This window comes from Callorhinus ursinus, unplaced genomic scaffold, assembly GCF_003265705.2.
Source record: "Callorhinus ursinus isolate GAN/ISIS: 27379988/994484 unplaced genomic scaffold, GSC_fseal_2.0 scaffold2, whole genome shotgun sequence".
Lineage (NCBI taxonomy): Eukaryota > Metazoa > Chordata > Mammalia > Carnivora > Otariidae > Callorhinus > Callorhinus ursinus.
The window spans coordinates 94553048-94572578 of record NW_027397064.1 but is presented as its reverse complement, the minus strand read 5'-3'; the positions used below and the strand labels follow the sequence as shown (position 1 = coordinate 94572578).

Genomic DNA, 19531 nt, shown 5'->3' with positions numbered 1-19531 from the left:
GGCTCGATCCCAGGACCCTGGGATCATGACCTGAGCCGAAGGCAGATGCTTAGCGACTGAGCCACCCAGGTGCCCCAAAGATGCAGGGATTTTTATGATAAACATTGGCAATGATAACATCATGGAAAAGAGAATCCCTCCCCACAGCATGAAGGGAGGAGTTTCTTTAGTGCCTCTGGGGGTTAACAGAGAAAAGAGTCATCCCATATATACAGTACTAAAAGATGTAGTCACTTATCACACAGTTCAAAGTTTACAAACTTTTGAGTTTTTGTTTTGTTTTTTTAAGAGAGAGAAATAGTACGAGCGGGGAGGGGCAGAGGGAGAGAGAGAGAATCTTAAGCAGGCTCCACGCCCACCTGGAGCCTGACACAGGGCTTGATCTCAACACGGGGCTCAGTGACACAACCCTGAGATCATGATCTGAGCCAAAATCAAGAGTCAGATGCTTAACTGACTCACCTACCCAGGCTCCCCTGAACTCCCAAGTGTTAAATGACAAAATGGTATGTGGGTGTATGTGTGTATGTGGTTTGCTTTAATAAAATTTTGAAGAGGAAATACTTGAAAGCCCAAAGACTTATAATATGTAGAAGTTATAATCAGATTTTTAAAGCGATTTTTCTTTAGATCTTTGTGCAGTTCTTAGGATAAAGGCAAAGTAGTCTAAGTGATACGTATTCTCTTTACTTAAAAAACAGTTCTGTGCTGGTATTTACTTTGTTTCATGGCTCAGTAAATTCTTATTTATTTGTCATGGTTAAAAACAGAGAGCTTCTCCTTAATTGAGAATTATCTTGTGTACCATACATTTTCAAAGAATGTGAACATTATAAATGGACATAACACTAAAGTTACACGTCATTAGATTCTTTACAGATTTGAATAATATTCAGGTCCTCCCACATCTCAGGATCTTGAATATCAATCAAACTTGCTCTAGTGAAACTGGAAAAGTGTTGTTGTTAGAGGATTTTGGTAGACTGCTGTGTAAATGAATTTTTCTGTACTATATTTTGAAAACATCAGCTTTTGCAGATTTGAAAAATAAAAATTGAAAGTTAATTTTAGGATTTTTTTTAAACTGTCACAGGGGATCTAATTTTATTAAATGATTATGTAATTTGTTTAATCAAATATTGTAAGATAGGGCAAAACACAAGAAAAGGGAAAATGAAAATAAATAAATGATTGAATAATTACAAAAACGTAACTAGGCCTTTCTCTATTGTCTTCACATCTAGAATTAGACAACCAGTTAAATGAGTCAGAGGTGGGCCTTTGGTGGGTGGGAATTGAGGGTAGGAAGATACCTTCTGGGAAAAGTGACAGGGTGTGCCCCAGAGCTGTAATAGAAACAGGAGAGGGGCACCTGGGTGGCTCAGTCAATTTAGCAGCTGCCTTTGGCTCAGGTCATGATCCTAGGGTCCTGGGATCCAGCCTGGCGTCGGGGTCCCTGCTTAGCTCCCTTTCTCTCTGCTCCTCCCCTCTGCTCCTGCTCTCTGTCCCTGTCTCTGTCTCTGTCTCTGTCTCTCTCTTTCAAATAAACCAGGTGAAAAAAACAAAAAACAGGAGAAATCTACTTTCATGGGGTTTTTTGATTCTAATAGCTAACTGTATATATAGTTTCTGAAATTTTAGCAGTTATCAATATCTTTTATCGTGCCTAAAATAAATTGTTAACCTATTTAGTATAATTGATATTTTGTGTGATAGGAAGCATCTCTGATTATATTCAGATTTATATTCAGATATATTCAGGTTTTAGATATTTTTTGTAATGTAGACAATATTTTGTTAATAAATGTCTTCATTTTGAAAAATTGTCTTCATAGCTTGTTGGAAATCCAATTAGACGTTTTTTATTATGTGGCAACATAAATAACTGCATTGTTACAGGTGAACTTTGTCTTTAACAGTCAACTAGGGAGGGTTTTACCTACCTTTACAAAGTTTGCTTTTACTCAGTTATAAAGTAGGGTTTTAGTTGAATATTCATGAAGCCACTCTTACCAACTATATCTGCATTTTTAACTCTCATTAGTCATAGTTTTAATACTTTTTCTGGTCTTGGGTGCACTTTAAGTGCATCGTGGCTTTTCTTGATTATATATATATTCTGGCAAATATTCCCAGAATATGTTATACCCGTAATTTGATAACAATGTGAAGGGTTTTTAGTTTCTCTTACTAACTGCTCTTTCCTGGGTCTTAGACTGACAGCCTGTGTGTGTATCATACAAGCAGGACATGCATGTTACAAGTTGTCAGTGATTATTCTTATGTTAGGCATTTGAGTCCCTCATAAAAATATTCTCTTAAAACCCCTTTACTCTGACTAATGGTGCTGTGAAATAGAGTAGCACCCACCAGAGGGAGTCTTGCCTGTGATTCTAAACCTCACTTTTTTTTAACACTTAAAAGAGGGCAAAAAGTTTTTCTTTCCTATTTTAAAGATAGGAGTTACTATTTTTATCATTATTTGAAAGCAGATCACACCAGTGGGTTGCAGTAAGTCTCAATCCGTGCAGTCTTCTTTGACAATTGTTTTTGATCTTTGCTGAACCTAGATGGTAAAGGTAAACTCAAAAAAGGAAAGAATGATTTTTTTCTTCACCTTATGGCATCTTACTATTTTTAATTTTCTTCCTGATAAAATGATGGATTTTGGTGATATCTGAGGGGCTCCTCACCACTGGGGTTCTGCTTGCTGCTTGTCTTCTCTGGCTCACATTTCTTAATAAAAGTAGTCCTGTTTGTCATCTTTATTTTATTTAGCATGATTTCCTTTTGAAATTTTTCATTTGTTACTACAGAAACAAACTAGTTTTAAGAGTCAGGATTAGAATTTGTTGCAAATTGTTAATAAAAGGTTTGCAAAAATTACACTTAAGAGTTCATCTGTTTTTGGTGCTGTCTTCAAGAAGGAACTGTAACATATCACAGCATATCACAGCATGTTGTAACATATTTTTTAAAAATGTGAGTTTTTGAAGGTGACTTTAGAAACTGAAGTGGGGAGGATCTACTTGAGAGTCAGCAGTAATCAGTAAAGAAAAAATGGGCATTGTGATGTGGAAGACAAAGCTTAATGTTTTGTAATTCTGCTCTCAGATGTACTACACCTAATAAATGAAAAGCATGCCTTCTGGCTTTCCTTTAGGCCTTTTCCTAAGCAAGACGTATTTTGGTAATGTAAGCACGTGGAATCATACATTGAAGTTCTGAATCCTCATATTTGATAATAACATAATAATATACTGTCAGTGCTTAGTATTCTCAGTGTTTTAACTTATTCCTGCAGATTCTCATAAATGGAAAACTTACATTAAAGGAGAAAATTGTCTTAATTGTGGGTTGTTTTTGTTTTTCTATCTTTTATTTTTAGGTGCAGTTTTCTTGGTTATTTTTTGCAGGCGCTATCCCTGTATTTTTTTCATTTTTTATTGTGACTCTTTTATGCCATTATAATAATTGGGATCCTGTGATGGTGGGAATCAGAAGAATTTTTGCCTTTATATGCAGAAAACATCGAATTCAGAGGTAGGTTTGGTTCCAATATAAGTTTTAAAAAATATATTCCTTGCTAAATAAACTGGAAATCATACGCTGGCCTAATTTTTAGACATTTTGTGAAGAAATAATAAAAGATTATAATTTGTATGTGTACTATGCCAGGTAAAATAAGTTGTTCAGATCCTTTGGGTGGTAAAACAACTACTTTAAAAAAATGTTTTGATTTACAGGCAAAACTAAGTGCTTACTGTTTTGCCGTAATGAATTTAAATGTTGAAAACTTTCACTGGTGTGAATAAAATTTATAATAAAATATGATAACACTGCCTCAAATCTTTTTCAATTTCTTTCTTTTTGAAAAGATTTTTATTTTTATATCCTATTATAAAAAGAACTTGGGGGCGTCTGGGTGGCTCAGTTGGTTGGGCGACTGCCTTCGGCTCAGGTCATGATCCTGGAGTCCCGGGATCGAGTCCCGCATCGGGCTCCCCGCTCGGCGGGGAGTCTGCTTCTCCCTCTGACCCTCTTCCCTCTCGTGCTCTCTATCTCTCATTCTCTCTCTCTCAAATAATAAATAAAATCTTTAAAAAAAAAAAAAAGAACTTGGGGCAAGTTGTTGGGAAATCTTGCCCTAATCTTAGTTCTGACCTCAGAGATTCAGACAATGGAATAGATCATTTTTAAGGGCTCCTTTCAGTTCTAAAGCTTTCCTTAACTACTGTCTTAATTTTTTTTTTTTTTTAAGGGTTCCAGAAGACAGTGAACAGTGCGAGAGTCTGATTCCTATGCACGGTGTTTCTCAGGAGGATGGAGCTAGTTAGCTGTTGTCTGTAGTCCAGGTTTGTATGTTAACTAGCATTAGTATTGAATAAGGTTCTTTATTCCTGTAATGATCAAATACAGAATTGGTTTTTCCTAATTAGCTTTTTCAGGGGCAGTATAGTCTAGAGGGTAAGGGACAAGCTCTAGAGTCACACTGCCTGGGTTCCAATTCTAGCTTCTCCCTGTACTAGCTGTGTGATCTTATGCAAGGTTATTAACCTGTCTGTGCCTCAGTTTTCTTATTTGTGAAATGGGATTACAGTAGTCCCTCTCTTAAGCTTATAGGAAGTATTAAATGCTTGGTAAGTTTAAACTGTGTGCAGATGAAATGATGCCAAGTTTATTACTTTTATTCATGCTAAGAATCATCATTTTATGTAATGATACATTTTAGAAAAATATTTTTCCCCTAGTATAAAAGTAAAAAATGTATTATTTTGGTGTATTTCCAGTCTTTTTCCTATATATATGTGTCTGTGTTTTCCATAACTAACATAGTGGATATCCTGATTCTTTGTGCTTTTTCACTTAATGTTTCAAGAACATTTCCTCATTCTTAAAAAATTTTAAGAAATATTATCTTTTATATTTATGACATGACAAATGAGTACATGATATTTTATCTTTCACTGAATGAATGCTTGAAATACATCCAACATATATTTTTGGCATGTATAAAAGTGGTTATGTATTCATTTAGAGTGAGAGATCACAGTAAATTACTGAAATTCGAGAGATTCAGGTCCTTTTATATTGAAATGTTTCCTGATAGCAACTGAGCTTCCCTTCCTCACCTAGAACATTGAACAACTTCTGTCGACTCCTTGCACTCAAATTGGTCTTTGAGTCTTAAGTGTCACTGTCTTCATGGCAAATTCACCTCTAACCTAGGGCTAATTGTCTTGGTTCTGGGTTTCTTTGGTAATTTTTTATTCTAGCGTTTATTGTTATGATGGTTATACGTGCACATAGTTCAGAGAGTTAGAATTCTACAGATTTTTTGTACAAAGCATCTGCCACCTGCCCCGCACTGCCTGTCCTGCTTCAGTTCTTGTCCTACTCTGAGGAAGCACTTTAAACTCTCAGCTGTTTGGATCCCTGCCGCCCCCCCCCCCTTTAGGCATCATCAGTCGATTTTCCCACTTTGGTAGATGAGAATAGATTACTTTCAAGTTTCTCCCTCCTCTGCCTCCGCCCCATTTGCCTGCCTTCCCACCTCTTAATCCCTGTATAGTTATTGTATACTTCTGGATAGCTAGTTACCTTGTTATGATTATATAAATGTTACTTTTACCTGAGTCATGTTGGATTGTGCCTCGCCTTTCCCCAGTCCAGAGACCCTCTATTTACCCCTTTTAGAGAATACACCTCGTATCTTCTCCTGGGATGGAGAAGAGGCACTTGACGAGCTGTGAAAAGTAAAGCAGGGCATCTGAATGTCTAACTGCTTTTTCTGTAAACCATGCTAATTTTCCTGTTTTTAGTTGTTTCTTCACCCCTCCTTTTAGAGCTATCTGGTTGGCTGTTGTTTTCTTGTCTCTGCTCTTCTCTTTGTCCATGTGATTTATTCCTTTAAAAAAAAAAATCCCTTTATTGTCCTTCTACTGAGCTTTTGGGGACAGAGTGAAACTAAATATGTTTACTTGCCATCTTCAAGTTAAAAAAAATACATATAGTTATTCTTTAAATTAAGCTTTTTAGTACTATAATGTATGCATACCCTCCCTAGTATGCTGTGCATTATTCCCATGTTCACACTCATACCCACCCCACCCAGGCGAGGACTCAATATTTTTGGAAGTGAGAGCTGGATAATGGGGATATAGTGAAGACGGACTACAATAATGTGTAAAGGACAGGTGTGGCAGGAGTCTTTGTCTCCGTGAGGTAATGGTGGAGTATGCCATGGATAAAACGGTTACTATGCAGTCTTAAAGCAGCGCTGCCTGTCAGCCTTCGACATTAGTATGGAACTAACTTCTGTGAGTTTTTAGTACTCACCTCCAGTTCCACTAACCAGCTGTTAAGTACATAAACTGTGTTTGATATATTTTTCAATGTTAAGATAATTTGCTTTTTGCAATATAAACTAGAAAATTAAGGCTATGACAGTTGGAAACTAATGATGATTGTGTGTTTGTTTTTATTTTTAGCTTGATAATGGAACATTATGCAGCGAAGAGACAATCTCTGGCAAGTTTTTGTAGGAAATGTTTCAGTGCCTAGTCTGAAAAATAACAGTTTCAGTTCTTTGGAACTCTAAAATATATTTTCCTCATATCTGTTTTCTTCATTTCATAATGAAGTACTTTGCTATGTAGCTGTGTACATATCACTACAGTTATAGGAATTTCCAATCCACAGTCCCTCTAAAGGACCAACCTGCCTTACACATCTCAAGGAATTCAGCTGATTGAAATAATTTGAACTAATCAAGGAATAAAATTCTGATGTTCTGGAGACTTTATTTTCACATATTATTTGTTAAATGCTGGACTATATTATGAAAATGTTTTCAAGAAATCATTTAAGTATATAGATCAGTGTTTCTTAACAGATAAAGTGATGAAGTAAGCTGCCTATAATAGGTACGGACTATATTTTTGAGTTTCATAGAATATTGCAAATTAACAACACAGAAAAAATGCTTAATTTTATGCAAATGTGTCCATGTAAATTTAGTGGGACTTTAAGGAGAATCCATATTTGAGAAACGTCTGGTTCACTCACACTACATAAACTGTATTATCCTTTCCTAGCATTAGGTGCCTTGTATTTTAAATCTGTGATAAACTATGACAAATTTTTAAAGGGGAAGTATTACTGTAAAATGAAGAATTATGTATTTCTAAAGGCTCTGTTGCTGTAAATTTAATGGATAAAGCTCTGCTTAATTAGAGTTTTGAAGAAATATTCTCTCTTCAATTAAGACGTTTTCATAATGGAATGATTTAAATTGAAGTGAAAAACTTAAAATAAAATGTTTATATATATGTATTTGTGTATGACAGATCTATTAATTGGTTTCTGATTTTTTTCATATATAAACGCCCAATTATTCTAGAACTGGATGCCTCTAGTTTTCCTAAATAAATGTTTAATGGCTAAAATACCAAAGAAGGTCAAAAGAGATTCTACTTTAAAAATTTCATTTCAATTTTTCCTCTACCGAGCTTAAATACAAAATACTCTTAATTACAACTCTTAAGCTTAGCTTTTATGTGTACTTCTTGTGCAACTGCCCCTGTTCACTGTAGAACATCAGTGAATGAACATGTCTCTGGATTCATCTAGACTTTTGATGAATCACCCATTTCCTTTTCAAGTTATGTGAGAATAGTGCATTTCTCTTCAAAATTTCTTAACAGTTCTGACTTTTTAAATTCCCTCTACAGTATTTAGCTTCAGTTTGTCTTACATTCTTAAAGTTGTTTTGGTGTTACCGTGAGTCTAAAATGGAGTTTGGCCATCATTTTGCTTGTCGTGAGAACTTTTATATTAATTTAAAAGACTGTTTATGATATTAAGTTTAAAAAACAAACAGCTGGTCTCCTACTTGGCACCACCAATAATTCTTATTAAGCTGAAAGTAATACTGATTTTGTTACCTTGACTCGGAAAAGGTGTGTAAAGAATGTGGCCTTCTGAGGAATTTTTTTCTTAAAAAGAACTTAATGAAGTAACATTTCGGTTGCTCAAAGACTAATTTCAGTTGAGGTTTATTATCTAGATACTTTACTTTCTGTTTTTGCTGTTTGACAGCTCACCAGTACCTTCAGCAAATTACAGGGTAAGATCGTTGAAACAGTGAAGGTAGAATTCAACTTTTAAATTATTCTTTAAAAATGGTAGGAGATGAGTTTGAACTGAGAGATTTTTGGTTATTCATTGCTCTGTGTTCACATGTCATACAGATCAGGTGTTGTCACTCAGGACTCAGTCAGCCTTAGTTAACATGCTGGATAGATCGTGCGGAGGACTTCTTCCACTAGGCTGCTGGGATTTGTTTGTTTTGTTTTGTGTGTGTTTTAATCTAAGAACCTTTGTAGAAGAAAGCATCATTAAATCAGTTAACTACAAGTATGAATTATTGCTGCTTTGCTCACCTATTACCTTTTCTACCAAGTTTTGTCTGAATGATTTTTTTATTTGAATACTGCAGTCATGAAGAGTAAGCAATTGAGGACTTCCTTCCTGCACCTCTGTAGTTAAGGGTTCATCCTCTTAATAGAGTTGTGGATTACTTCCATTCTGTGATTTCCCAGAAATGTAGGTGTCAAGGCCCATAGATCACAGCAACTGCATTTCCGGCCTTTGGAAATGTTGGAGGGTTACATTCAGTAACTGCTCATGTCCTTCCTCTGTTAGAGCAGTGTTGGCCTACAGCCATTTTTCTGAATCTAAAGACCAAATAGCGATTTCTGATACCTTCTTTCAGTCTTCTACTTTTCTTCCTATATGTAATTTAAATCCCACAATTGAATAATATTTCAAATTATGACCTTAATTGAAGGAAGTTTGCTGTTTTGTCAGACTTGATGTTTGATGAACATCAGACTCTACTGAAACAAAACTGAAAAATGAAGCACTTACAAGTGCTTAGATGAATGCATTTTGGAGCTCAAAAAAGCCGTTAGGTATATGCAATGCACCTATACTTAGTCCTTTAAATAAATTTTAAGTTTTTAAGAAATTGATATATTGGCTTCTGTCAGGCTGGCTTAATTAATTCCTTACATTAAACTGATTTTTCCCTGGTCGCTGATAAATAAAATTTACTGTTTCTGTAGAAGTGAGTTCACAAGGTTAAATGTGAATGTTCTCAAAGGTATACAGCCATGTTTCAGGAAGAATTGTTAATATCCCTATTACAGTCAATCATGCAGAGCCAATTTGGGGTTGCAAAGTATGACTTCTCAGGAAGCCAAGGGTTTTCATAAGTCAGTATAGTAAGGTATGTAGCACTAATCTTCAGTGTGCTGGTTGAGGAAACAAAATATCTTTAAAGAAGGATAAAGTAGGAATTAATTAGAAGATATTTTTTCCAGAATTATATTAGCAAATAAATGTTATTTTTATTTTAAGCAATTCTAGTTGTTATAATCCTGCTTCATTTCTCCCTCCTTTCCTTTTGAAATATTCTTTATTACTAAATAATATTTTAGGAAGAATTCACAGAAATACATAAATAGTATTTGTGACATCTGCAGATTTAATTCATGTAGCTAAGATTGTGTGATTTTTTTTTTTTAAATGGTGACATGGCTAACAGAAGATTTTCAATCTACAGAGTTTGAAGTTAGGTTTCTGTTTTAGTATGTCTGTTGTATACCAAAAATTTCTTTTCGATATACTGAGGTATATTTTTTTATAGACTTGTAATTTTTAGACTGTCTCTTCCCGTTTCCCTTTTTAAATAGTATCAGCCTCATCTATCTCTACAAAAGTTTTGTTTTGTAGTTCGTGTACTGTATGGACACAGGAAATTTCCCTTTAAATCTTAAGAGCCTTTAATAAGTAGGATAGAAGAGGGGTTCATTACAAATTAGAAGCAAATAATGACTGTTGGGAATTTACTGTTATATTAACATGCAGCTTTTCTGTTTTGCCATCCAGCATAAAGATTGCATGATTGAAAAATGTTTATTAACTTTAACTCTTAGTAGATCACCTTATTTTCATTCTAATTTTTGGTTATCTCAAAAAATTCTGGTTTATATATTTTAAAAACTAAGCATCATTTTGGGCGCCTGGGTGGCTCAGTTGGTTAAGCAACTGCCTTCCACTCAGGTCATGATCCTGGAGTCCCGGGATCGAGTCCCACATCGGGCTCCCTGCTCAGCAGGGAGTCTGCTTCTCCCTCTGGCCCTCTTCCCTCTCGTGCTCTCTATCTCTCATTCTCTCTCTCTCAAATAAATAAATAAAATCTTTTTAAAAAAATAAAAACTAAGCATCATTTTAATGTCATTGCATTTATTTATTTTTAAAGATTTATTCATTTGAGAGAGAGCCCAAGGTGAAGGAAAGGGGAGGGGCAGAGGGAGAGGGAGTCTCAAGCGTACTCCATGTTGAGCACAGAGCCCGAGGTGGGGCTTGATCTGAAGACCCTGAGATCACAACGGGACCCGAGCCAACACCAAAGTCAGTCTCAACCGATTGTGCCACCCAGGCGCTCCATGTCATTGCATTTAAAAAAAGGTTTCCTATGAAATTTCTCATGTGCAATATACATTAACTACTAGAATGTCAAACAATGAAATCATTGACATATTTAAGGAAAAATTACTTATAGAAAGTCATTAGTACTCTGGTTAGGCATATTTGCTGAAATGCTAAAAATATCTAATTGAGAACATTTTGAGTTTTTGGTAAGGAGAATGTGAATTTATTTTTGCGTTGGGAATTGGCAGTGGAGAAGTACTCCGATAAAGACAACATTTCCTTCATGATACTTCAAAGTTGGAAAAGAAAAATTTCCAACTTGGAACTTTTAAAGTGAAACTTTTTAAAATTGAAACTTTTAACAAGGCACTTCATGAAATTTTAGTTTTTAATTTTATATATGATTTCATTCTTCAGAGCTACTTTTATTAACTTTAACTTAAATCCCTACATACTAAGCCTTCAGTATTTCTCTACTTGGTTTTTCTATACCTAGTTTTAATTATAGCAAGTAATAATAAAGTCAGTCCTTATGGTATCCTTAAATTAGGGACTGCTGGGTGTCAGGCAAGAGTATTTATTAATTTCGGTGGGTCCTTGAAAGGCAGACAGATTTCTGTTTCAAGAATCTTTTGACATAAGGTGAAAACAGTTCTTTAGAATCTTATTACCAGTATTTGCTTATTTGGAATAGCTTTCACATTTGAAAAAATTCAGTGTCAGTTAAACCATGTAACATCAAAACAAAATTTTGTTGAAGGCTATCCTTGTCTTAATTATTCTGGTATAAAGTATAACAATACATTTGTAGTAGCTTAGTATAAGAGTATACTTTAATATATATTCTTCAAATTAAATTTAGCCACTGCTAAGCAGCAGTGGCTCTCACTGTGCATGTGTCAGCATCACCTGCAGGGCTTGCTGCCCCCCCTCCCCACAGTGAATAGGTCTGGAGGGAGGCCTGGGAATTTGCATTTCTAAGTTTCCTAGGAATGCCCCTGGTGCTGGTCCCATGGCCACACTTTGTGAATACTTATCCTGAGGAAAGAGCACTAACTTTGAAGCTGAATTTTCCCTTTTACCCGTTAAAACTGATTTTGGGGGAATTATTTAATCTGAAATAAAATAGTGAAGCCAGAAGTGCTCAGCCCCTTGTGCCTGGGTGCTTTATAAATGCTGACTTCCTTGATTAGTGCCCCATCACTATTCTCAAGTGGAAAGTGAGGAGTTCTATCAGTGGCTTCTAAATTCTTCCCAGCTCTCAAATCCTGTGATTCTAGAAGTTCTCTAGTTCAAGAGAGAATGCCGAACACCATATATATGTGTGGTGCTTAATAGAATAGTAATAACAGTAATACTGTGTAGACCATAGTTCCATTTTGCTTTTGTTAGGGCTTAGCATCTGGACTCCAAAAAGCTTTCAGTCAGATTTATAAAGTAGCATTGCAGAAGTTAAATTCCAGTACAGCCTGCATCCATGACCATTTTATGGAGCCTGAGTATATCAGATAAAGGCGCTAAGTTTTCTAAGTGACTGGCCTTATTAGAGTCTCACTACATTGCCTCCTATAATGCACATGTTCAAAACATGTAGTTTTCATTACCTGCTTGATTTTTAGGCAGCATTAAATAAGCTGAGAAATCCAAGCTGAAATTGTGAGCCTATGATTTTTATAGCACATAATTATTCAGTGTTTTATTTAAAAGTAGTCACTAGTGTATTCACTATTGTGAATTTATAATCTTAAAAACTGGGACACTTAATAGTACCTGGCTAAAATACTGTTAGATTTTCTTATCTTTTATTTCCATCTTGTTAAAGAAAATAATCACAACTAGGATCCTTTTGCCTTTCCTCCACCATTTTAATCTGCTATACCATAAATATGAAGAAGAGCATATATAATAAAAAACTTGTGTAACTAATTGGGGTTTGGAGACAGGTGGAACTTGAATAAAGCATTTGCACCCATCCAGAATGGTATCCTTAAATTAGGGACTGCTGGGTGTCTGCAGGATGAGCCCCAGGGGCAAGGGTTGGGAGGGCTTTCCCAACACAATGGATACTACAACTTCATTTGAAATTACTATTTTTGAAAACCTGAGCTAAGAGGCTAGGAACAATGCAGACAGGACAGTGGATCTCAGGGTCCTGGGATCAAGTACCACGTCAGGCTCCCTGCTCAGCAGGGAGTCTGCTTCTCCCTCTCCCTCTCCCTCTCCCTGCCAACCCCCCAACTTGTGCTCTCTTTCTCTCTCTCAAATAAAATCTTTAAAAAAAGAAAATGTTAAATCCTTTTATTAGTATAACATGAAGTATGTGATAATGGCAAAAACCCATCAAGATAGTGCAGGATAAAGTTCCAACTGGTATACACTAAAGTGAGTCTTAATATTCAGATTAGTATTAATATTCAGATACTTGTGGGGCCAGGTATGTGTATTTAGTTTTCATTTCTTTATAGTCATTCTGATAAATTCTTGTGCAGGTTTGTTTTACATCCATGATATTTGCTCTACTAAAGTTTTATAGTATCTTCTTAATCCCCTTAGGCTAGTAAATTAAAGCTGAAGTTATTGAGTGTCAGCATACTGTGATTTGTATTTTTATATAAGGCAAGAGTGCATCATTCCGATCAAGTTGCAACATTTTAATTTTATATGATAGGTCTGTATTGAGCAATCAGGAGCTAGATGCAGACATTCCCATGGGAAAGTAGTATTTGGTATAGGAGTAATTTTCTATAAAAGTCAGCTTCACTTACTGGACCCAGAAGGCCAGATATAATGAAAAAGAACTTTAGAAAGATGAAATGTTTATGATAAATTAAGGAAACTTTCTTAGATATATTTTTCTTGGTGTGGATAATTTAATGCAGATTTTTACCTGAAATTTGTTATTATAAACTTGATAATTTTATCCCTCATATTTTAAGATCCTGGAGTATTTGAAATTTAAACATAATTATAAAATTAATTCTAATTACCTCTTAATGTTACTAATTCTGATATAATTTGGGGCCCAAACTATCCTGGTTTTGAAGGCCATTTGCAACATTGTTTATTTTTATACTATATTATTTGGGAGAGATTACAGACTACGAATAGCCTAATGGAAAATACGTGTGATTTCTTTTAATGCATTTTTTTGTGTAAGATCATTTGCATACTCATGTATTTTACTGTTTCAGTAAAAATACATAAAATGTCTGGATCTATCCTTATACAAACAAGTATTTGATTTCTAAGGCTTCTTTTATTAGAACATTTCTACTCATTCTTTCATACCTAAATCTAAATATATCTCAGGTGTTTGATAAAGTAGATCTTCCTGTAGAACAACATGGGTCAGCTCTACACGTTAAGTATAAGTTGCATCTTATGCATGGTCAGGTCTAAAGCCAACATAAAAGGTGAGATTTTCAAATAATCATACTACTCTGGGGAAGATCCATGTGGGAGATACTATATTCCATCTCACCATAAAGCCCTTCCGGTGAGTTCTTCCTCCACAGCTGGAGCAGCTTACTATTTTATTGATTATAATAGCAGTCAGGGTTCAACCAATAAAACAAAAACTACCCTTGAGTATTTTAAACAAAACAGAATTGATAGCTCAGGTATTAAAAGAGCTGAGAGGACAAGCAAAAGACTGAGGCAACTCAGACATTAGCAAGAGCAGGATGCCAGTGCGGTCCCGAGGCTGATGGGGCAAAGGGAGGAAGTGTAATCCCTGTGTGTTTTTGCTGACTTTGAGTTTTTGGTGGAAGAAATATTTCCCCTTCTCAGATAATGAAGAAGCTGAATGGATGACATGTTTTCCTAAGACCCCAAGGCCAGGGTCACCCAGAGGAAGCCGAATCACAACAAGGAACAGGAGCCTTGTAGGTGATGCAGCTGGAGGCATAGAAGGCAAAGAAATACTGTTTTTTCTTTTCTTTCTGCCATTCACTCCCATCGGCAGGACCTGACTGGAAGCCAACAACCAAACGAGCTGGAAAACGGAGCCTTCGGGTGTCAACTCTCAGAGTTAGAGAGGAGAGGATTGGTACAAGCAGTGAGTGCCTCGCTTGCATTTGGAGGCCAGATTTTATGGAAAAGACCTGTCTTTAAGCAATGCATCACAGCGTGTGTGAAGACGCCACAGTACAGGAAATGCCCAGAGGCCACTGTTGGTTTTGTCCATCTCAGGTCCACTCCGCAAAGAAATTGAGGGAAGATGCCTGCCCTGGACTTGTATTTCTCATTCCCATCCCTCTTCCTCCACTTTCCACCTCCCACCTTTCCCTTTTCCTCCTCCCCTCAGACTGGGCTGAAGGGAGAGGTGAGCAATAGGATTGCTTTTTAAAAACCAAATGTGAAAGTAGAACACGAAAAATATTTTTTGATGATCGAGAAGAGCTAAAGCACTCAGGATAGTGTATTCATGAAAAGAAGAACAATAATCCTTAATTAGAAGACTCATGAAAGACTTGAAAAATAGAATCTTAGGGAGATAGTGTTCTAAACCTTGCTCTTAGTATTTAAAATTTCTGTCAAATCAACCTAATAATTTTGAAATGTCAATTATCTGTCAACCCTAACCTTTAGAGATAAAAATTTAAAACCAGTTTGCTAACATGGGATCATTGTTTTACAATGGGAAGGGTCCCTAGAGAATATCTATGGACAGAATTTGGATGACCATGTGTCCCAATTTGCTAAGGACAGTCCCAGTTTATAACTGCTGTCCTAGTATAGTCACTAACGGTGTATCCTATCACTCAAGTGTCACAGTTTAGATAATTATGTGAACACCCTAATATACCTTATGTTTCCTGACAAGTAGGCTGCTGACAAATTTCACATTTTCTGACTCCCGTTCTGGTGTTCTTTATACTAGACCTGTGTGCTTGTATAATGGAATCAGTATTGGCCAATAATTAATCTTCGGTCTTTTGATCAGGATGTTGAGTCCATTTTCCTCCTGGAGTGGGTTAGTGGGTTGCTAGGGTACTTCATGGATGTAAGTGAAGAACCAGATTATCCAGCTTGCTGCATTGGCTTGAATTTTCCTTCCTAAGGAAGGCCATACACCAGTTGTTATTTTCAGGAAACAAAAGTTAACAAGCAAAATTTTTTTGTTTTTCCAGTATAATTGATAAAATAAATGTTAATATATTTAAAGTGTAGAACATGATGACTTGATATACATGTACATGGTAAAAGGATTTCCACCATCAAGTGAATTAACATATCCAACAGCTCATGTACTTTTTTTTTCTGGTGAAAATGCTTAAGATCTATTCTCTCAGCACATTTCAATTATGCGATAAAGTATTATTAACTAAGTCACTATGCTATACATTAGATCATTAAAGCTTATTCATCTTATAACTGAAAGCTTGTACCCTTTTACCAACCTTTACCCTTCCCCATTTTCCTGGTCCCTCAGCCCTTGGCAATTATCATTCTACTCTGTTTCTGTAAGTTTAACTTTTTTTTCTTTTAAAGGTTCCACATATAAGTGATACCGTGTGGTATTTGTCTTCTGCCTGGCTTATTTCACTTAGCATAATGCCCTGCAGCTTCATCCACCTTGTCACAAATGGCAGGATTTCCTTTTGTAAAAAGTCTGAATGATATTCCATCATACACACACACACACACACACACACACACACACGCCACAACTTCTTTATCCATTAATATGTTGACAGACATTTGTGATGTTCCCACACCTTGTCTATTATAAATAAAGCTGCAATGGACATGGGAGTATAGATATTTCTTTGAGACAGTGATTTCTTTTCCATAGGATATATACCCAGAAGCAGGATTGCTAGATCGTACGGTAGTTCTATTTTTAATTTCTTGAAGAACCTCCTTACTGTTTTCCATAGTGTCTGTATGAGTTTACATTCCAACCAGCACTGTACAAGGGTTCTCTTTTCTGCACATACCAGCTTTTGTTTCGTCTTTTTGAGAATAACCATTCCAACAGGTCTGATTGTAAGGAGAATGCCAGGGGTTTGTGGCAAGAGTGTGTCTCAGCCTTTCGTACTCATTTCAATGTAGGGATTTTCTCAGTCAGATTGTGTAGGGGCCACTCAATTTCTGGATCTCTTTCAGAAGGAATTGGTCATTGTGTAGCTGTATATTTGGTGCATGATGGGAGGAGGGAAAATTGGGAGTCTCCTCTCTAGCCACCTTGGTGATGTCCTCTTAAGGTGCAAATATCTCTTCTTTTGGGCAGTGCAGTCTTCCCTCTTGTCTGAGCATCTCCATGTGAATCTTGCTGGACACCACAAATATTTGGTGTTAAATTTATTTTGAGGAGAAACAAGTAGAATCAGATCTAGCCACATAGACCCAAATCGCCCCAAGAGCTGAGAGAATCCAAATTATACAATGGATACTGCTTTCATAAAGGTTAAGGAAAGAGTCCTAACAGGTACCTTAACACTACCTGCAAACAGAAAATAGCAGGTAACCATGATTTCATCAAATGACCAACTACAGCACTGTCTCGAAAGGGTCTTGCATGAATCCAGAGTGACCTGAGATATAATCAAAGTGACTAAGTCCTAGAAATAATAGTATGACTTTGGTAGATGCATTTGAAAATCATTTTAATGCGGGAGCAGTAATCACTTTCTGGTCCAGAAAACATTTCTGGTGTATACCCCCAAATAAGGCAAATACGAAGGCCTATGTAGGGAGTGATAAATTATGTGAGCATAGGCAAAGAGCCTGACGTGGAATGTACTCAGTGAACAGTGTGGAGAATGTGATCGGGTGCTTTAATAAACGTCAATTATGAAAGTTGATATAAATGTGAGGGAGAGAAAAAGAAGAGGCTGACCTTGACCAACAGCATCTGTCTGTGCCGCACTGAACCCAGTCGGAAGACGTCCCTCAAGTTCAACTAAGAGTGCATGGAAGCACTTCAGCTACCAAAATAAGGCCAGAACTAGGCCACCTTTTCTTTTGAGTGCACTTAATTCAGAAGCGTTAAGCCTACTTTTGTGGGTAGCACTGAGAAGACACTCTGTCCTGGATGTACTTGTGTGATTCTGAATTTTCAACTCCGATCATTTTTTTCTTGGCATTTATTTTAGATGGATTATTTGAGCATATCTGCATGAAACTATTTCTCACTTCAAGTCCTGCTGAATATCAGCGTCCCACAAGATTTAACTTGAGAGATGTTCCCTCCCCACCCCAAATTTTTGAAGTCTAATTCCATGTTTGAATAAATTAGAAAAACATGTTTACACGTTCCCGCTTCACTGCAGGACCATGTGAACTATTTAATATCCTTTATGAACTCTGACCCCCTAGAGGGGATGAGGTCCAACTTGCATTTTTTTTTCAAACTTAGCTGATCACTGATTTCGCCCCCTCCCCACATAAGTTCTTGCTTTTTTGTTAAATCTCTATCCATATATGTGGAGACCCTTCCATTCCACAGAATATGGTTTGGAAAATGCTAATATTAAAGACAGCAAATGGCTGACAAAAGGTCAGTAATCCCTATGTATTTTTGCTGACTTTGAGTTTTTGGTGGAAGAAATATTTCCCCTTCTCAGATAATGAAGAAGCTGAATGGATGACATGTTTTCCCAACACAGCCTATTTGAGGTGCTCTGGCAAGCAACTTTATGTCCCTAATAAATACAAGGTATTTTTACCTTCAGCTTGTATTAAAACATCACACAGCATGAGATTGATAGGCAGTTAAAAAATAATGTCTCCTATCCTTTTAAAATTAGATTCAGAAAAACCTAAAGAAGTTTTGCAATTACTGCTAAAATGTTTCAGAGGGTGTTAGGTTAGCAGGAGCTGGAGAGGGGTGAGGACAGAGGCAGGTGCTCGTCATCAAGAGTAAGGACCCCATTTGCTGTGAGGATTTGCAGCAGCAGCACTTTGTTATTGGGGTTTGGTAAGTGTATTTGTTTTGAAATTGGAATTCCATTTTGTTGAATTTTAATCATAGGCAGGCAAGTACATTTTCCTTAATATAAAAATATACATTAGCTAATTTGAGCCATAATTGTAAAAATCGCCCTTAGTATATGGAATGCAACAGGAGAAATAATAACTTTGTGATCCATTGTTTTTCCTTGGGACTTTTGCTTCAAGACCTGTTGGGCTTAGCAAGGGATAGAAAGAGATGAAGCCCAAGATTTCCCAGATGACTACAAGATACACACACACACACACACACACACACACAGAGGTTCACTAAACTTTGAGCTGTATTTCATTCAACAGGAACCTTTGCTATTAGAAATAATTCGACTTGCATCTTAATTTTGCTTCCTCAATGACTATGGTGTGTTTTTTTAAGTCTACCTTTAAAAACATCATAAATATATTAAACAGCCATTCTCTAATGGGGAGTGCTAATTTAATTCAACAATACTTGTGTGGATAGCTACTGCTTGCAAACCTTCACTGAATACATTGATGAATAGAATAGTCTTTCATCTCAAGGAGTTTATGATCTTTTAGGGGGAGATAAGAAAAGTAGAAAGAAAAAAACAATGAAAATCAACAGGTTACAATGGTTGCCATTACGGAGAGTTGAAAGGAAGGGTTATTTCTAGCCCCTCGAGGAATGAGGAAGGGCTTTACACTAGAAGTGGCATTTGAGATAGACTTCGAAGGTTAAGGGGTATGGCAAGTCTCTGGATCAGAGCAAAACAATCAGGGAGGTTGTGTGTGTGTGTGTGTGTGTGTGTGTGTGTGTGTGCGCGCGCGCGCGCGCGCGCGCACGTGTGGGTACACATAAGAATTCTAATTCTCTAGGGTACTTGTTATAAAAGTAGATTCCAGGAAGTCTGATTCAGGGGGGCCCAGGAATCCACATTTTAGGCAAGCAGCCAGGTGAATAATGTGAAGATGGTCCACAGACCTCTTTTCAAAGAAACCTTAGATGAAAGAATGCGTGGGGAGCTAGCCAGTGCAGTCCTTGAGGAAATGGCAGGTTGTTTGTGGGTGCCGGGCTCAGATGCAATGTAGGCACACAGTTAAGTGGCCAGTGAAG

The 19531-nt window shown here is 36.5% G+C and overlaps 1 protein-coding gene across 2 annotated transcripts in view; it reads left to right on the top strand.

Annotated features, from left to right (window-relative positions):
- SLC35F5 (solute carrier family 35 member F5) overlaps positions 1-7335 on the top strand; it is a 37717-nt gene extending 30382 nt beyond the window's left edge. For both annotated transcript variants that reach the window (XM_073884763.1, XM_025857162.2), the window contains 3 exons: positions 3389-3543; positions 4262-4355; positions 6492-7335. In XM_073884763.1, coding sequence (XP_073740864.1) covers positions 3389-3543; positions 4262-4337 — 231 coding nt within the window. In that variant the 3' untranslated portion in view covers positions 4338-4355; positions 6492-7335. The remainder of the gene's footprint in view (positions 1-3388; positions 3544-4261; positions 4356-6491) is intronic.
- Positions 7336-19531: the final 12196 nt, after the last annotated feature.